The following is an 18,875-nucleotide window of genomic DNA, read 5'->3' as shown; positions in this document are numbered from 1 at the left end:
TATTGTATTAGTATTTAGTAGTGTCAATTGGTGTTAATTATGGCAGGTTATGTAATACATATTATAATACCAATTTTCCATCAGATATCTTACCAATTTCATAGGATTAAAGAGAACTTAAATAATTAAAAAGTAAAAAAAGTTATATTTTCGAGTTGTATTTTCAGTGTTTTAAATTTTAAAATATACAATTTATTTTTTTATTTCTACATACTATATTTTTTTAGGCTAGATTTGATGAATTTTGGTAGTGCAATGTTTGCACAAAGATTCACGTAAATTACAATCATATTTATAGTATGAATGTATTTTTGATGTGTTAGGATGACCTATAATGCTGTATAATCAACAATTCGGATTTTGAATTTTCGTGCATAAAATATCGAAGCTCTAACTATATACTCAATATATAGAGCTAAGAAACAAGAGACTAGAGTAAGTACTATACTCTGTTCACCGTAAATTGACCCACTCACGCGCAGCCGACTGAGCCGCCAGAAACAATCAGACTCCCCAGGCGTGGGTCTGTGATTGGTCGGTCGTGTTCGGCACTGCTCGTCGTAATCGGCAGCTACTACTGGCTATTGTTCTGTGCTAGTAGTAGACTGCCTGTAACAAGTTACAACACGACAGAAACGCGTTTTGGTATTCACTCAAAACACTTAACAGCGCTTCCTCTTGGTCGTTGCACGCGTAAATTTTTCGTGACACGTCCTCTTAAGTATATATTTTAGTGTCCAAGCCCCAAGGTGTATGGGCCTTGGTAGTGCCGTAGTGGGCTTATCACCCATCATTATAGGTTTTAGACCTACTAATTAAGGTAGTAATGATAATAATATTACCTGCAACACTGAATTTTAAAACGGGAAGTTGTGTTACTCCGTGTTACTGCTATCGAAAGATAAAAATGCAATAGGTATAGTAATAGTTACTATAATATATAAGAAACACACGTGTAGCACTCGGTCAGACAGTGAACACGTACTGATTAACTGAATATAGTTATTGTATGTATACTCTTGGACAAAATTACATATTAAATATCCAAGAATAACGATTTTAGTTATTTTGTTGACATTTTAAAATATTATTTCAACTTACCAGCACCGACTTGATTCACTTTCCCTTCGAACATGATACTGTTGAAGAAAATTGAAGCAGTTTTACTGCCCAAACCGTGATGACAGACACAAAAATAAATAATTCCACTCAGAATCTAATTTCATCTATTTACCCATATTATACTATTATATGTATATTCAACTAAAGCAATTATTAATATATTTTTACTTAATATATTAGTATAGTATACACATTACAGTACTAAAAAAGATATTATGATAACCATTAAGTATTAACCAAATAATATACCAATATACGTATACATATTATATATTTTACATGGTTATAAGAAAACAATTTAATAGTTCTACTTATTACTGAATGGTGTGATGTAGGTAGCTAAAAGCCTAAATAACTAAATCAGTGACTGTGAATATCGTTTTAAGATCATAATAACTTGGTTTTAATTTTTAGGAGGCTTATTCTGGAGATGAACCCAATTGTAATGTGTTAAAATATTAAATAACGCTAAAATGTAAACATAATAATGCATACAATGCAGTAAATATTATAACTTGTGAAAATATTTTTTAGATTAAAAATTGGTGGTGTAGGAATTGCCCCCAAGATTTAGTTCTAATATCTATGGGTGTAGGTACTAGGTGGGTATAAGTTATTGTTCATTGCCACACCTAAAAAAATTCAGTGATATTGAATTGAGTCCATGCTACTTTTATGTGTTTGAATTGAGTCCAGGGTATTATCTTAATATCTTTGAATTGAGTCCGTATAGATAATAATATATAATAATAAATATTAAATAAAACATATGTATTAATATTTAACATTTTGAATATTTTTATTTAAATATTTAGGGAATAATATAGATATAATATACTTATATAGGTACTTATAAATACCATTAAAACTTTGTGTTAAATTTTAAGATACTAAAAATAATTTTGGTTCAACATTAGTACCCGTGGATTTGTGGAAAATGTATAAATAGTCAGGGCTTAAGTCCCCCCACCAAATTGAACCAATTTGCGCTTATGAGTTAGCATAATTTCTTTATACTTATTATTATTATTATTATATGATTAAAAAAAAAAACTATTAAATTATATTACATAAAAAGTGTACCTATACAATCATACATAATAATAATTATTTTTAATATTTTTTAACTAATTAACTCTTTATAATTATTGTGATTAAAAAAATACAATCACACACATTTTTTGGGAGACTACTCAGCCATCCTCCACATGGTGTCTTCTGGGTAACGCTAATAGGCTTAAGGGACTCAACTCAAACAACTTAAAAATATTGGTCGGACTCAACTCCGATAACCCAAAAGTATTTGCAGGACTCAATTCAATGTTATCTAAAAAATTGGATTTTTCATAGCAGTCGCTATAAGTACCTACTTGTTTGTCGTGCTTCGTTATAAACACCAAAATAATGCAATTAAAAATTAAAATTGCTAATTCTTCAATCGTTTTAAAGATAACATTAATTTACATAGATTAAAGAATAGTATAATAGTTAATTTGACATTTATTCATTCAACGCTGATCAAAACATACAATGGTCAGTGGAGATCGGTTGGCGATTGCTATAATATACCTATTACCTAGTAAGTATAGAGAAATAATAATTGTTTTATATACCTAATGAGTAATTGTATTATTATTATTTGTTCATTTTAATTTGTCAATTATCAAAAAGTTAAAAAAAAATCATAAATACATATGTTCAACATTTAGTACCCATGTTGAAAATGCCTTTAATGTTTAAATATTTTATTATTTATTATTTATAACTTTTAGGTATAGGCTATAGGTTAAGTAGGTTAGATGCAAATATCAATTAAAACTGAGGACTATTAACATGTTTTGTAAAAATATATTTAAAAGATATTAAAATAAATAATATATATTTTATACCCTATAGAAATTCGCTAGATTAAACTGGTTTAAAATTATCCCACATTATCCCGCACCGGGATAGTGAACCATGTAAATGATATGGTCCAAAAATCCCGGTGCATTATTTTTCACACCGGTTTAGTCTAGCGAATTTCTACCCTATGTCCCTATACATAATAATGTGTAGATACAAGTATACAAGTATACCTATATTGCAACATTTTAGAATTTTGAAAATTGCATTGTTGACAACAATTCTGAGAATTGCCTAAAATATTCCAGTTATATTTTATTATTATTTTTGTAATCCTTTAACATATACCTAAAAATATTAAACAAAAAACATGTAATAAGTAACAACATAAAATATTATTCAGAAATACAACATTTAACATTAAATTAAAGGAAAATGTTCAAATTGTAAAATATGATCAAACAACTTTTAGTTTTGAAAAATATTTGGCTTTTACTTTTAACAAAGATATGTTTTTGGGCTGTATACACATTACACGATAAAATGTTTCTGATGGATTTTTTGTAAAGTTTCGTTGTCACGGTTACTTATTAACAAAAATGTATTTATGATTCATAGATTATCTTTGTAGAGGAAAAATAATAGCGAATAGCGTGCTAATGTGCTATGATGGACTCTCTTTTTGAAACCTTTTTCCATAATAATATGCAATAACAAAAAAACTGACAATAAGCCACAATTTAAATTAATATACCTAATATAATAAATATAACGTGTTAAATCATTAAATTGTATATTATATTATATTTAAAATGTTCAGGTACCTACCTATAATAGGCTATAATATGTGACTATACGAGCGTACAGTGGCGCGACCAGAATTTATTCAAGGGGGAGGGTCCAACAATATTTATTTAATTACCTACCTACTGTTTTACTGTTCCTTTCCTGAGTATATAAATAAATTCAAAACTGTATTGCTTAATGAAGACAATTATTTACAATACGTGTATACGTGAGTTTAGTTGTACTAATTTTGCAGGGTATACGGTAATTAAATTACAAATTGTAAGCGCTGCAGATACCCTCCAAAATACTTAAATAATAATAATAGTTTTATTATAGTACATAATTAGTGATTAGTGAGTATAGGTACATACTATTTATACCATATTATTACCATGAATCACGATAAAGCAAATTTACATGTTTGCAACATATTATATTATGATAGTCCACAGTCCACAGTCACTATACTATCTAAATTCGTCCGAGTACTATTTTAAACATTTTTTTTGGTCCATCGCTGCTTCCACTACAATTTTCCATACCTCCCTATCTTTAGCCAGTAGTTATCCATCTGTTATTCTATGAGTACTATTACTATAGAATAGGAATATACTGTAGTAACTATAGTAGTTCGTGACAGGGTTGGAAAAAACACGTTTTTTTAATAAAGTAAAAAAAGATAGTTTAAAGATTGTTTTTTGTTCAAAACAAAAAAAATACGATAAAGCACGTAAGAAAAACTTTTAATGAAGCCATACATTATAATAGTATATTATTATAGGATAGGTTATAAGCTTATAGGTAGCATGTTAGCATCCCTCATCACTTACCTTATAGTCATCATGTCATTGTGTTATTATTATTATTTTTATAAATACATAAATTAGGACATCCTTACGAAACTCCTTTTTTTAATATTTTTTTTTTTATTCATACTTTTGAAGTTTTTGACGCTGAGAACGATAGTGGAAATGTGTAATCAAAATATGGGTGGAGGGGATCGTGCTTATTTTTAGTTATGGAGTTTTGTCTACAACAATGTTGGTCCAATTTTTTGGATGCCATCGTTTTTAATTTTGAAATAATTGAAATTGTCGATTTTCAACAAAAAAGAAGGTGGGCAAGTGGATGTCACTCTGCTGTACAGTAGGTTACAAGTGGGTCACTGTAGTGGATGGTGTTAAATTTGAATTCAATGATAATATAATATTTTATACGAAAAACGATTCTGAGCGAAAACTATCAGTCAGCCTTTGAAATATTACTGAGTAGTAAGAATATTTGATGAAATTATTGTAAGTAAAGTAATTTATTTACCTATTTACGTGGAACCTTGTTTTAAATTTTTAAACCTTAGCTATAAAAGTTGAACATTTTATAAAAATTCGAACTTTAAATGCTTATAAAAAAAAAAAATTGTATTTCCTATATTTTTCAACTGTCATTGTAACAATATATCAGGAGCCTTGTATTAAACTTTCAAGCTTTTTTACCCAACGAATATAACTTTATTGACATTTATAGAAAAAAAACTAATAAAATTGGAAATTGAAAATACCGGTAAACATCTCAAAACAAGTCAAAATATTTTGAACATTTTATGGTGTATAGAAAATGCTAATATAAACATTCCGTGAAAATTTCATATATCTACATTTGTTTTAGAGTTACCAAGAACCAAAATGTATTTTGTGTAAAAGATTCCTGTTTTCCTTATTTTTGTTTTGTTTTTCTCGGTGCTTTTGAAAGCTATTGGGAATTTAAAATTTTGACCTCCCTAATGCTCCAACTAGATTCACTTTCCCATCAAACAAGAACTAAAGTTGAAAATCGAAGCATTATATCAACTACTCTTCGTGTACACACCCAAAAAATAAAAAATTAATAAAAAAACAACATACTTCATTGTAAAATCAATAGGTACATTCATCGCTCCGCTCAGAATTTAAACAGAGTAGGTAGAAAAAATCCATAGATTATTTTAATTTAAAATGTACTAAAAATATTGTTTTAAACAAGCGTTTCTTAATGATGTTTAAAACATGTGTTTAATTGTTTAAACAAACGTTTAAAACAATCAATATGTTTTTTTCTAATGTTTTAAACAAACATTTTAAAAATAACAACCCTGGTTCGTGGTAACGTAATACCATTGATTATACATAGGTACCTAGTATCTATTAATTATTATGTAGTATTATACATATAGGTAGGTAGTATGTACTATGTACAATCAATGGTAATACGTGGTAATACTATAATCGTGGCACAGAACAATGGTCAATGATCATAGACATAATATTACAGACTGCAGCAGCCAGCAGTGCAGCATAACAACTGATGTGGTATGGTCGCCGGGCGGTCCATCGTGGGCCGGAGGAAGCGAAACTGTCGTAGATAATAAAAAACTGTTATCTCCTTCGACTGTACGAAAATTACAACATGAAATAAACCCATTAACCAATGAACAAAATAAAAAAAAACAAGAACAATCAAACTTATCAATGCCAGATGGTTCAATATTTTTCTATGAATCGTACAAACCATAAAAAAAAAATAATATAATTTTGTTGACCGTAGTAAATGTTTTACGATTATAATAATGATAATATTATACATATACATATTATAAACATATTATGTTTATAATATTATGTATTAAATATTATATTGTCGTAACCGTTCTCGCGGTGCCCGCCAACCGCGTTCGATCAGTTGGATAATAATATTATTGCATCGCATTAGGCTTCCTGGTTGAGAAACAAGCGAAAACTCGGGGTCAATAATATTATAAAATCAACTATCAAATATTCAAATATTAGTATTTAGTATATTACGTATAGTTAAATTAATTGTACATTTGTACCCTATAGTAGTTTGTACTATAATAATTGTTGTAACCTTTTGCTGCGCCGTTGGGAAACCGATCGTTTCTAATTGCCGATAACAGTGGGCCGCGGGCGGCGGCGGGATTATACGTTATCGTTTTCAGCAGCAGCGTTGCTGTCACAACGATAAAATATTAAATATAAACTTCCCGTGCGTAGGTATAAACGGTATAATACTCGGCCGTATATCGTAGAGAGATAATGTATTATGATGTTCTAACGATGAATAATAAAAAATTATCGTAACCAATTATTAAGCGTTGCGAGCTCGGTGACCGGACGGATGGCTGCCGACGAGTGACGAGTGCCTATATAGACGCGTCGTCGTTGAACGCGATATGCCGATATCGTAAACTATTGCAGTGCACTTCAACTATAATAATAAGCACGTTTCACACTGCGCGATATTCGGTTCGGTTCGGTTCCTCCTCTCGTCGCCCTCTCATATCGCCGCCGTTGGTCCGTTCAGTCATCTTACGTTACATAATACATCTATGGTTCAGTTGTCGCCCGTCGTCGAGATCGTCATGCACGTCGTTTGCGACGACCCGAAATCGCCGACTCACGCCTCCAAGCCGCCGGTCTTCAACCCTACGCCTGTCACCACACTCTATCGACGTCCCGAATTGACGATGAAGTAGGTTGGTCAGACGGATGTGAGCGGTCTCACCGCTACGGTTAGCTCGCTGTCTGCGATTCTACCATAGAACATTGTCTACTATGGTACGTACCTTGGGCACTTGTGCTTACAGTCATGTCTTTTTGTGATTTGTGTCAAACTCCCTGACAGGAGATGGGTATTCTAATTTTGGTAGGAAGATATATTTTTAATATTACACTGAAACGACATACAACGATTGTTTGGTGTCTGTCGGTTTCTATTCTGATTTGCAGTGTGAGTGCGTTAAATGCATAATTGTTTATATCCTCTTGAGAAATATCCAGAGTGATCTAACTAACTGTTAAACTGTCTAACCTTTGAATCTAACACACATACCCAATGCGCTGTTGTTTAATAATACACAAATATTGATAGGCACTAGTTTAACTATCCACACAGAATACTGCCATCAAAGTATTTGACATCTAAAATAGGTATCTAGGTAAAGTTATAAAAATATCAATGGGTACCTATTGTTTTAAACACTATCGTCTTTACCAAAAGGACAAAGAATACGTACCTAGCACTTTTAAAATAAAATACTAGGAATACAAACTTATTATTCTTGAGTTAGGTAATTGAAAGAAAAGTTAACTTATTATTTTAAAACTAAAAAAGTTTCATGAGTACCTATTTAATATACATTAATTTTAGGTAATTGTTATCCAATAAAAAATAGTTAAACCATAAATTACATTAGGTATTATATATCTTAATAAATACTGAACTACCTACCTATTTAAATGTAAAATCATTATTATTATTACTAATTACTTATGATTATAAAAGAACAGACATTTTTTTTATTATTATTCTTAGGAGAAAATATACAATCTGTATCATGGATATAATGAGTACCCATATGTGTGGGGTTATGTATAAAAAAAATAGAACTAGTTTCATAATTTGGTAAAAGAAGCCACCCATTGGTGACACTTTAAATTTGATTTGGTCTTGTGTATTTTTATTTTATGGTTTTTTTTTCTTTCAATGTAATTTAATCTCTAGACCATTTACGTTTAAGTCGACTTGGGGGGCTAATTGGGATTATGATGGATGATAAGTTCTTGATGAGAGAATTTGAATGAGTAGACAGTAATGACATTTTCTATAGGAACATTTAGGCATTTAGCTTTGTCTTGAATTGTTTTCAAGTTACAATCTATGTGTAGGGTATGGTTTGATATGTATAGAGGGACATTTACTAATTTTCTTAAGGTCATATTTTGAAAAGCTTGTATCTTATTTAGGTTGGACTTCTTAGAATTTCTCCATAGCTGGAGTCTGTATGTCCAGATGGGATTTAATAAAGTTTTGTACATGAGGAGTTTGATATTAATAGGGAGGGATAAATTTGTTACCAAGAACAGAAATGTAACATAAAATATAAACTACACAATCAAGTTAGTCTGAAAAATGTTGTTTATTTACTTACTATTTAACTTGATCAATTCCAAATTAGTGAAAAATATCTTTAAAAGAGTTAAACAATTTTAATATTATTTTGTGTAGTAGGTTAGTTATGTTAGGATTTAATTCTTCATTTTTGTTTTTGTATCTATAGTAACTATAATAGCTTTGAAATTAATTATATTGGTACCTACTTTCATCATTATGATATTTAATTTTTTTATAGACTTTATAATTTTAATAAGAATTTGGGTGTCCTATATTAATCATTTTTATTTATAACAGTGGTAATAAATTAAAATATTTACCTTAGTTACAATATATTCCAATTGTAATTCAATAACATTTAGTAGGCAGACACTTGTAAGTTAATAAAGGTCAAAACATTTGAATGTGTAGGTAGGTTCTCCTCCTAGTTTTATTTTATTTTAAGTGGTCTTTTGTGAAACCCCAGTAACTATTTATTAAATACCTTGTTGAATATGATGAATTATTCAGTTATACAGTTTACAACTCAATAAGATAAAATATTTATTAAACAATAATAATTATTATTTTATTGTCATAATTTTAATGAAAAAGAAGTCTAAAATTGGTTTCATGACTGTATATGTGAGTAGTTTATTAGTACTTGTATTATAGTTATACAGTTATACTATTATTGGTATGGTTACTTGTTGTACCTTATACTCAAGTCTTTAATATCTAACCATTATACAATTTTAATTTTAAAGACTTTATACTTGGATATTTAAATTAAAATTACACTAAAGCGTAGAACCAAGAGTTGGTCCTGAATTCAATTGACTAAAATTTAAAAATTAACTATACATAACCTTATTAGTAAAATTTATCTAATATCTATCTATTGAATCTTAAACATTTGATTTCATAATTTTTTTGAAACAAAATAAATAATACTGTGAATAAATATTTTTTCAGAATTAGCCAACAAATAGAGAAAGTTATTTTAAATTAACAGCAATGAAAAGTGGTAAGAAAATATTTTTTTATGTATTATATATTTTTAGTACTTACCTAACTTATTTAATTAATATGCCATACTAAAAAGTTACCTACCTATAAAATACTGTAATTTTAGATAGGTATCCATCAGATTGGTAAAAAATAAAACATAATTTTAAATGATTTATTAAAAATTGGAAAAAAAAATTGTTTTACTATTTCACAAGTGCAAGTCATCTATTTATTGCTAAAAAAATAATAATATTGTATTGAAAATAATATACTTTTAGAAAGCAGGTTTAGGTTATCCAGTGTAAGAACTAAAAATATGAAAAATGGGTTTCAATGTTTATCCTCGAAATAAAAAGCAATTATTCAACAGTTCTTCTCTGACTCATTTATTAAACTTATACCGTTATTTAATAAATTATTAGTTCAAAATGTAATTTTGTTATATTTTAAAAGATGTAATTTAAGTAATTGGTACATATAGTCAATTTAAATGTAGTGTAGTTATTGAAGATTTATTTTAAATATATTTATGAAAAAAAATGTTAGTACAAATTAAATTTGAAACAATTGATGACTACTATAAAAGCACACACATACAAATATATATGTATACTCATATACCCACCTATTTATGATTTATAAACATTTCCTAATGTATTAGTTATAACATAAAGATAATGTGTTCCGATAGGTGTTATGTGTAAACACTAAACAGTTTGTTGTTTACACTATATGCATTCTTAGAAAAAATGATATTGAGTTTAAAAATCAATACAATTACCTGATAATATGGTTTTCTCTACAGGGTGATCCATTGAAATGTAAGCATTCATTATTTTGAAAAGTTAAAATTTTTTTGAAAATATTATTTTTACATAATTTTATGTACCTAACTTCAATCCAGCATTTTAGAAAAAAATTGTATTTTTATTGTTCATATTTTTTTTACCTTTTTTGAATGGAAAATTATTTTATTTCATATTCCTTAGCATAATAGGTATTATTCAGTGTATTTTGATCAACAAATATAAAACTTTGGACGAGTAGTTTGTTAGTTATATGCAGTTAAAGTTGTAGTGGTATAGAGTGGTACCAGGGATACCCCGCAAAGTGTTCTCCACTACTCTGCTACTATCGAGGCTAATATAAACTTTAAATAATTATAAGCTATAACTTATGAACTACTGTTGCTAAATTTGATTATAAATAGTTGCATTGAAACACTCAGAATAATATTCTGGAATATGAAATAAAAATGTATTAATTTCAAAATAATTAGTGTAGTCATAAATGGATCTCACCTAGTATAGTAGAGTTAAACCATACTAATTTAAATAAAATTGTTGTATTTGACTATGTTATTGTTTTATCTATTATTAAACATATTGATTTAATAATCAACCGTAATATTTTGTATGCTATAATATTTAAAATATTATATTTTTTACTATATTTTTATGATATTTATTATTCAATGCCTAGTATTATTAAATTTATTACTCATTTGTTATTAATTATTATACTTAATGGGTTTAAATGTAAAATGTATAATGTACCTATTAATGCGTATAGGTACCTATTACCTATTACCATATTACATTTTATCTTTACAGCTTGTTAATTGTTTAGTTGAATACTGAATAGAAAAGTGCTTATGTTGAGTTATACTTGATTACAAAGTATGACTAACCAAAGAAAATGAAGGAATTAGTATGTATATAACTAATGTTTTAGACTCAAAATATCAATGAATACCTACCAAAAAACCATATTTCATTAATATTTATCTTTTTTCTATGTATTTTTTTTTGGGTGAAGTACAGTTTTTTTTAAAATAATATATACCATTAACTGTTTAAGATAAAAGATAAAGAATTCACATCATAAAGCAATATTTTATTCTTCAATTGGTAATGATTTTTAAATAAATGGTATTTTGCATATTCTATCCTTTTTGTAATGTGCTTACAATTCTACGAAGAAAAAAAATGCTAATCATTAAATTCAAAAAATTTGATTGTATTTTTGCCTAGGAAGGCAATATAATGTAACCCCTCTTTAATTTCATTTCTCGCTAGGCTGCAATCAATCATATTTCTTGATGAGTTGGTTGATTTTATATTTTGTTCTTAGCTTAGTACAATAAAGTGAATTGATACCTAATTTTTCAATTTTGATTTAGTCTAATATAATATTCTTAAATATAATACATATTAATATGTTTGCAAGATCCAATCATCTAAAAAAAATTCATAAAATAAGACGAGTTTATCCATCAGGAAAGAGAGGTCAGTTTTAAAAAAATAAATTTATTTTGAAACAATTCATCTCCATTCTTCTATTAATATTGCATTTTTATCTAACAATACAATAGTAATTAACGTTAGATATATATTCATATTTGTATTTCTAAACTAATTTATGTTAAATTTAATATTTCAGTGTGTTGTGTTTTTTTAATAGTTATTGTTCATTTATAGGTACTTAAAATAATAATAAGAATTTTAACTATATATATTTTTTTTTTACCCTATTAAATTGTGTATTATAGCGAGGATGTAGATTAAAAACCTAATTAATCAAATGAGTAAAAATTAATAGTACTAGCTTACAGTTATAAATATTAAGGAATATTATGTACTTACACTCAACCAATGCATTAACAATATTAATATAAGTAATTTTTTTTCAGACATTTTATATTTTAGCCGACCTGGCATTAAAAAAAATGCCATTCTAACCTTTTGTATCGGTGTAATATTTGGAATATTTTTTGCTTATACTACAGTAACCATTACTGAATGCCATTTTAAAAATATCAAAATATTTCCATCAAAGTTTTCATATGATTCGGTTAGATACAGTGACCGTCATTCACATGGACATGATAATGAAGGTTCATTCAATGATTCACTTATTATGAAAGACCATGGGGAAAATGAGACATTACACTTTCGTAAGTTCAACTAATTATAATTTTTTAATAATTGTTTTATAAGATATTACCTAATATTTTTTTGTAAAAGTGAAAAAGGTTTCACAAAAGCTATGAAAGTGATGAGGTGATAGTAGTGAGAAAATCCAAAGTATTTTAAATACTTTAAAACCATTGTAATAATAATATTAAAACTAAAAATGAATAACTTATTTAAACAGCCTTGTGTTTAAATGGCCTCGATTAAAGAAACTATATCTTAAACCAAATGAATGTTTGTAAGCTCCGGCCTCTAAGAGAGTGCTACCCGGTGGCGACCAAATCTCGTCGGATCTCGTGCATTCTCATCACTAAATCTGCCCGTACACTGGCCGCCGCCACCATCATTGTTACAACTATATGGTAGGGTGGGAGAAATTTGGGTACGAGAACGGAGACTCATTTGGATGCGCCAACGGGTAGTACTCTCTCAGTGGCTGGAGTATAGGGTATATAATCAAATACTACTCTATTGATTTTGAGGAAAATCTCAGAGATTGTTTTAGAGATATCAGAAAGAGATAATATTTTATAAGGCGTGGCTTATAATGTCAAACAAATGACAAATGGCCCCACTGGCCCCAACCTAAGGCCGGCTCTGGTTAGAAGCAAAGGGCGATAAAATAGCAGAAGAAGTAGGTAGTCAAATATAGACAAAATAGAGTAAAATGGATTCTTCTGAAAGTAAAATTTTCTATGTTATGCTTTATAAATATAACATAATCAGGATATTAGAGTGGCATTCAATTAAAATTGATACATGAACCCTGTCTTGACTAATTTCCATTAAAATATTGGTACCATACTGCTCAAATCAAGATTACTGAATATGGTATATTATATTATTTTTTTTTAATTATAGATGAAGATCTCGTAGCTCAAGAACTTAAAAAACGAATTAGAGTTCTTTGTTGGATCATGACTAGTCCTAGTAATCACATTAAAAAAGCAAGACATGTAAAAGCTACATGGGGTAAACGTTGCAATACATTACTTTTTATGAGTACTGTTAAAGGTAAGTACTAGCACCATACTACTGATTTTAATATAATTAACTTAATTTTGTAATTTAGATAAAAGTTTACCTTCAATTGCATTACCAGTTAAAGAGGGTAGAGATTCCCTTTGGGGTAAAACTAAAGAAGCATTTAAGTACATACATAAACATTATAATGATTATGATTATGTATTGAAAGCTGATGATGACACGTATGTAAAATTATATTTTATATTTTTAAAATGAAATATTGTAATATTTATTTATTATGCTGAATTGACAAAATGTATCAGGGCTCAGAAATTCATGTATTTGCATATTTCTTAGGAAGATTTTCATTAAAATCTAATAAGACAGAAATATCTTTCATACAGTTCAAATTCAAAAAATTATAATGCACATTTAAGGACTTAGAACATGTTAATAAATTTAAAAAAAATTTCAATCATTAAAGAAATCTAATTTAAATATGGTTGTCTATATTTTAAATCATACTACAGAATTCATAATTATTTTTTTATTGTGCATGCTTATATTTAATATTTGTATTTAAATCAGGATTGGCAAAAACCCGGGCTTTATGGAAAACCCCAAAAAACCCAAAAACCCGATTGGTTTTAATGTAAAAGTTATAATAGGTGGTTTTATCGGGTTTTTTTCAGAAAAACCCATCCTAAAACCCAGTGGGTTTTATTGTAAAATATTAATGAGCGGTTTTATCGGGGATTTTTCAGAAAATACCCATCCGAAAAAAAATTTTTAAGTTTTTTTCAAATCATTTTAAAATTTTAATTGGAAAAATAAATAATACCTACAAGGTAAATTTTTCTGAAAATTAACACAAGTTAAAAAAAAAATAAGAGAGAATTTCTATTTTATCCAGAAAAGCAGCCCGGGTTTATTGTTATTAATTATTACTCATGTGTAAAATGATTTATAAATTTAAGTATTATAGTATTTTTGTGATAATATTTTTATTTAAGACGACACTACACCTTGTATGTGTTGTTTCTTAGAAATGTCTTAAAAATGTACAACATAGCATTAATTGTTTTGGGTAAACAACTATACTCCCTCTGCATTTATAGTAGAATTACCAAAATTCTACAACGCATAGGGAAGAACTACTTTATCGTAGCCACAGATATGTATTATAACTAGATACCCGACTTCTTCTTATCAATGACGCTGGCAGCAAATTACAACTAGTGCAAAATAGTATTATCAGTATATATGTATATATAAGTAAATATGTATATGAATAAATGTAAACATTGCCAAAGATGCAAATGGCGTCGGGCATCATAATTTATAATGTTGTTGTATATGGAGTCGGGTATCTAGTTATTATACATATCTGTGGTCGTAGCGTTTTAATTTTTTTACAGCAATAAATAATAATCAATAATTTTTAATAATTGAATGAAAAAAACAAAAATCCTAATGTTCTTAATCTGATAACTTAAATTGTATTTATGTTATTCTAATAATGAAAATGCTTTGATAAGATAAAGTTCTTTCCTTTGCTTTGTGTAATTTTGGGAATTTTACTATAAATATTAAATACAGAGGGAGTATAGGTGTCCCGCGCAAAGTAGTTTTTGCTCATTTGTAGGACTGAGACAACATATGCGGGTATAGGGTTCTCTTAACAAATTTATATACAAATTATTTTAGATTCATTACGACTTTTAAATATCACATTTAACACTCCCCCCTCCAACTCATGTATCAGTGCTATTGTTTGTAGGTAGCTAACCTGATCTAACAAGATCAATCATTTTATTTATTGTATAGTGATATATTAGTTCTTTAGTAGCAGATTACTAATATTATAATGATTGTAGATAAAATCAATATAAAATAAAAAACTTTTTAATATTTATTTTTGTATAATTATTTCAGGTATGTTGTAGTAGAAAACTTGAGGTATATGTTAACTTCATTTAACCCAAAAGATCCAATCTTCTTAGGTTGTAGGTTTAAACCCTATGTTAAACAGGGATACATGAGTGGCGGTGCAGGTAATTAATTAACACCAAGTATATTTTGTAGATTAACAACAGACTCTATATAAAATATTAATTATAAGTATTGTAATGTTAAAAAATGTATTTAATGTTTATTTACTTATATTATACTTATATTTATTGAGATTTTTGAAATCAAAATCATTTATAATATCTGTATAATTTAAATTATGTAAATCCATTTAGGTTATTTGCTAAGCAAAGAATCGGTTAAGAGGTTTGTTGAAAAAGCTATACCTCATAAACAATGTCGGCAAGATAATGGTGGAGCCGAAGATGTAGAAATTGGTTAGTTTATTTTTTAGATTCTTTTCTGTTATACAAACCTACGGTTATTATTGCGACTGCCACAATCTTAACAATGCCTACAATTGGATTGTGACATTTAACTAAATGAAGTAGTCTTTTATAACAGGAAAATACCATTTTTTATTAAAATATAAAAAAAAATGTTTCAATATTATTATTATTATTATTATTATGTAGTTCATGTTTATTGTTTAGTGATTTTTTTTTCATAGTGGAACTATGTTATTTCAAACCTATTAGCATAAATTATATCAAATTCTCAAAATTCTAGAGAATGAGAAATTGTGCTAAATAACTAGATATTTATTAGATCCATTTTAAAACTTTTTTACTAGAATTTATATCGAGGCCATTATAATTATTATACTATTTTATTTTTATAATCTCTTCAACAGTGTTAATTTGAAAACATGAAATTTTAAGTAAAAATAAATATTCTGACATAACTTGAACTATAACAAGAAGTGTACTTAAATGCATAAATAGTTAGTAAATAAAATATATATTTTATAAAAATTGTCATATATTGTATAATATCTGTTGCACAAGTGTGTTTAAATTTTAAAATATTAATCAAATTACGTTTTTATTTTAGGTATTTGTCTTCAATTAGTTGGAGTAAGAGCTGAAGATTCTCGAGATAGTTTAGGTCGTGGACGTTTTTTTCCATTTATTCCAGAACACCATCTTATACCTGGGCATACAGATCCAAGTTTTTGGTACTGGAAATATATTTACTATCCAATAGTAGAGGTAAAATAAAACCATTAATAGTGTACCTACTAAACTCTAGTTCAGTGGTTCTCAATCTTTTTAGGACCGCGACCCAAATTTTCTTCCAAAAATCTATCGCGACCCCCCATGGTTTTACATTTACAGAATCAAAAAAGTAATCGAAATATTTTTGCGATAACGACGTACCAAAAATACCCGTCGTAATAATTCCCGTAATAATTCGTATATTACTTTATACTTCTATTAGTATTTATATTCTATAGTTTATACAATTTAAAAAAACATAAATTTCTTACAACCTGTATAATTTAAAATACTTCTTGCGACCCCCCAAAAATTGAATCGCGACCCACAGTTTGAGAAACGCTGCTCTAGTTAGTTATATAAATTGTTGTTATTATTTTTAGGGCATGGATTGTTGTTCAGATACCGCAATTTCATTCCATTATGTGAATCCTAATAATATGTATGTTCTCGAATATCTAATTTATCATTTACGACCATTTGGAGTGACTCAGAATATTGATAAAGCTACCGTAAACAAAATTTACCCTAACAAAGAGAGCAATGCTACAAAGACTGATCAGCCAATAAACAAAACACAACATGTATAAACTTGAATTAAAACAAAGTTCTTAAAATACTTTACTGTGTGATTACAGTGTTGACTCTTATATTGTATATTATTTATGATTATATTTATACACAAACTAGAATAATTAGTTCCGTGCCATTTCCATGTTCTGTTTATATACAGAACATCTTTACTAGTCAATAACTTATTGGCAAATCCTAGTCAATTTGCTCATAAAGTTCTTATTGATGGAGCTTGATTTCTTGAAATTGTTCTTCTTATTATCTTAACATTCTAAATAAACAAAATAATAAAGTGATGCACCATATTTATTTATTTCTGTGCTATTTTTTTGTTAAATTATAAAATAAAATGTTATTTTATAATACTATCATGATTTAATACATCAAATGAACCAAAGATATTATTTTATATTTGCTTATAAATGTCACTAATAATATTTTTTTGCTATTAGTGATTTTTTTTTGTTTATAAATAAATTTTCTTAAATATAATATAATATAGTAACTATACTACTTATTCTTATATTGAAAATAAAGGGAATTTATATATTTTAATAATTTGTGATTTATTTTAAGGAGCAATGAATGTTAGTCTATACTCCGGCCCACAAGAGAACATTACCGATGGCAGTGACCGGTCTGAGACACAATTTCCCCCTCTTTGTGCCGCGATAGTTTAGGTTGTATACATATAAAATAAACCGTCGAGTGTTGCCGAACGTACTAAACAAAAATAAACCTCTGTTGTTGAGTGAGGGATGCGTAGAATCCATAGACATAATAGACAATAATAATAATTCTATTATGTCTATGGTAGAATCGAAAACATTTTGGTCAGGACATAGTAATGTTCTCTCGCGGGCCGGAGTATAGTTAAATTTGGCTTCAATATAAATAGTTTAATCGAAAATGTTTTTAAACAAGTTATAACATTTTGTACAGTTTTTAAAATATATAAACACTAAAATATTGAACTAATTTCCATCTGAATTAAATGTATTATATATACAGTATGTATGTGTCCAGGCTCCAGATAATATTGCTCCAATATGCTTATCCAAACATTTTTTTTTTCAAATAGTAATGGAAACCCAGCATTAAAATATTAAAGCTGGGTTCCATAAACAATTACTATACATTAAATGAACCAATGGTAAGCTAATGGTCTCTAAATCTTGACATGATGATCCATGATTGGTTCATTAAATTTTAGTGAATCATTAAATTAATCAATTTGTTATGTGATCAGAACAACTGACATAATATTATAATTAATAATATTATTTTTGCTTTATTTATAATTAATACAATTAGTGATCTCTTGGTTCATTGTTCAGTGGTAATGTGTCACATGTCACAAACAAACATTTTCCATTCTTCTCCAACAATATCACAATAGTTGAATAATTAAAAACAATTAATTATTATTTGATTTATTTGTATCCACGATAGTTACACACAACTATAATTATTCTATGTTTAAATCTCGATGGTGACGATATTACGTATCAACAAGTTTAAATAATTTAAATCTTAATAA

General features: G+C 27.7%; 1 protein-coding gene across 2 annotated transcripts; it reads left to right on the top strand.

Moving 5' to 3' along the window:
• The first annotated feature begins 6,618 nt into the window (after nucleotides 1-6,618).
• LOC100168660 (glycoprotein-N-acetylgalactosamine 3-beta-galactosyltransferase 1) lies at nucleotides 6,619-17,648 on the top strand. 2 transcript variants are annotated; one of them, XM_001946276.5, is made up of 9 exons: nucleotides 6,619-7,367; nucleotides 9,658-9,709; nucleotides 12,386-12,649; nucleotides 13,530-13,682; nucleotides 13,741-13,876; nucleotides 15,570-15,688; nucleotides 15,881-15,982; nucleotides 16,599-16,756; nucleotides 17,146-17,648. In XM_001946276.5, exons 2-9 carry the CDS (start codon nucleotides 9,700-9,702, stop codon nucleotides 17,350-17,352), a joined length of 1,149 nt encoding a protein of 382 aa, XP_001946311.1. In that variant the 5' UTR covers nucleotides 6,619-7,367; nucleotides 9,658-9,699; the 3' UTR covers nucleotides 17,353-17,648. The 2 variants fall into 2 exon arrangements, with proteins under 2 accessions (XP_001946311.1, XP_016658988.1); XM_016803499.2 differs by lacking the exons at nucleotides 6,619-7,367; nucleotides 9,658-9,709 and adding an exon at nucleotides 11,897-11,981.
• Nucleotides 17,649-18,875: the final 1,227 nt, after the last annotated feature.

This window comes from Acyrthosiphon pisum, chromosome A1 (genome assembly GCF_005508785.2).
Source record: "Acyrthosiphon pisum isolate AL4f chromosome A1, pea_aphid_22Mar2018_4r6ur, whole genome shotgun sequence".
Classification (NCBI taxonomy): domain Eukaryota; kingdom Metazoa; phylum Arthropoda; class Insecta; order Hemiptera; family Aphididae; genus Acyrthosiphon; species Acyrthosiphon pisum.
Note: the sequence above shows the minus strand (reverse complement) of the source record. Positions and strands in the feature narration are given on the sequence as shown.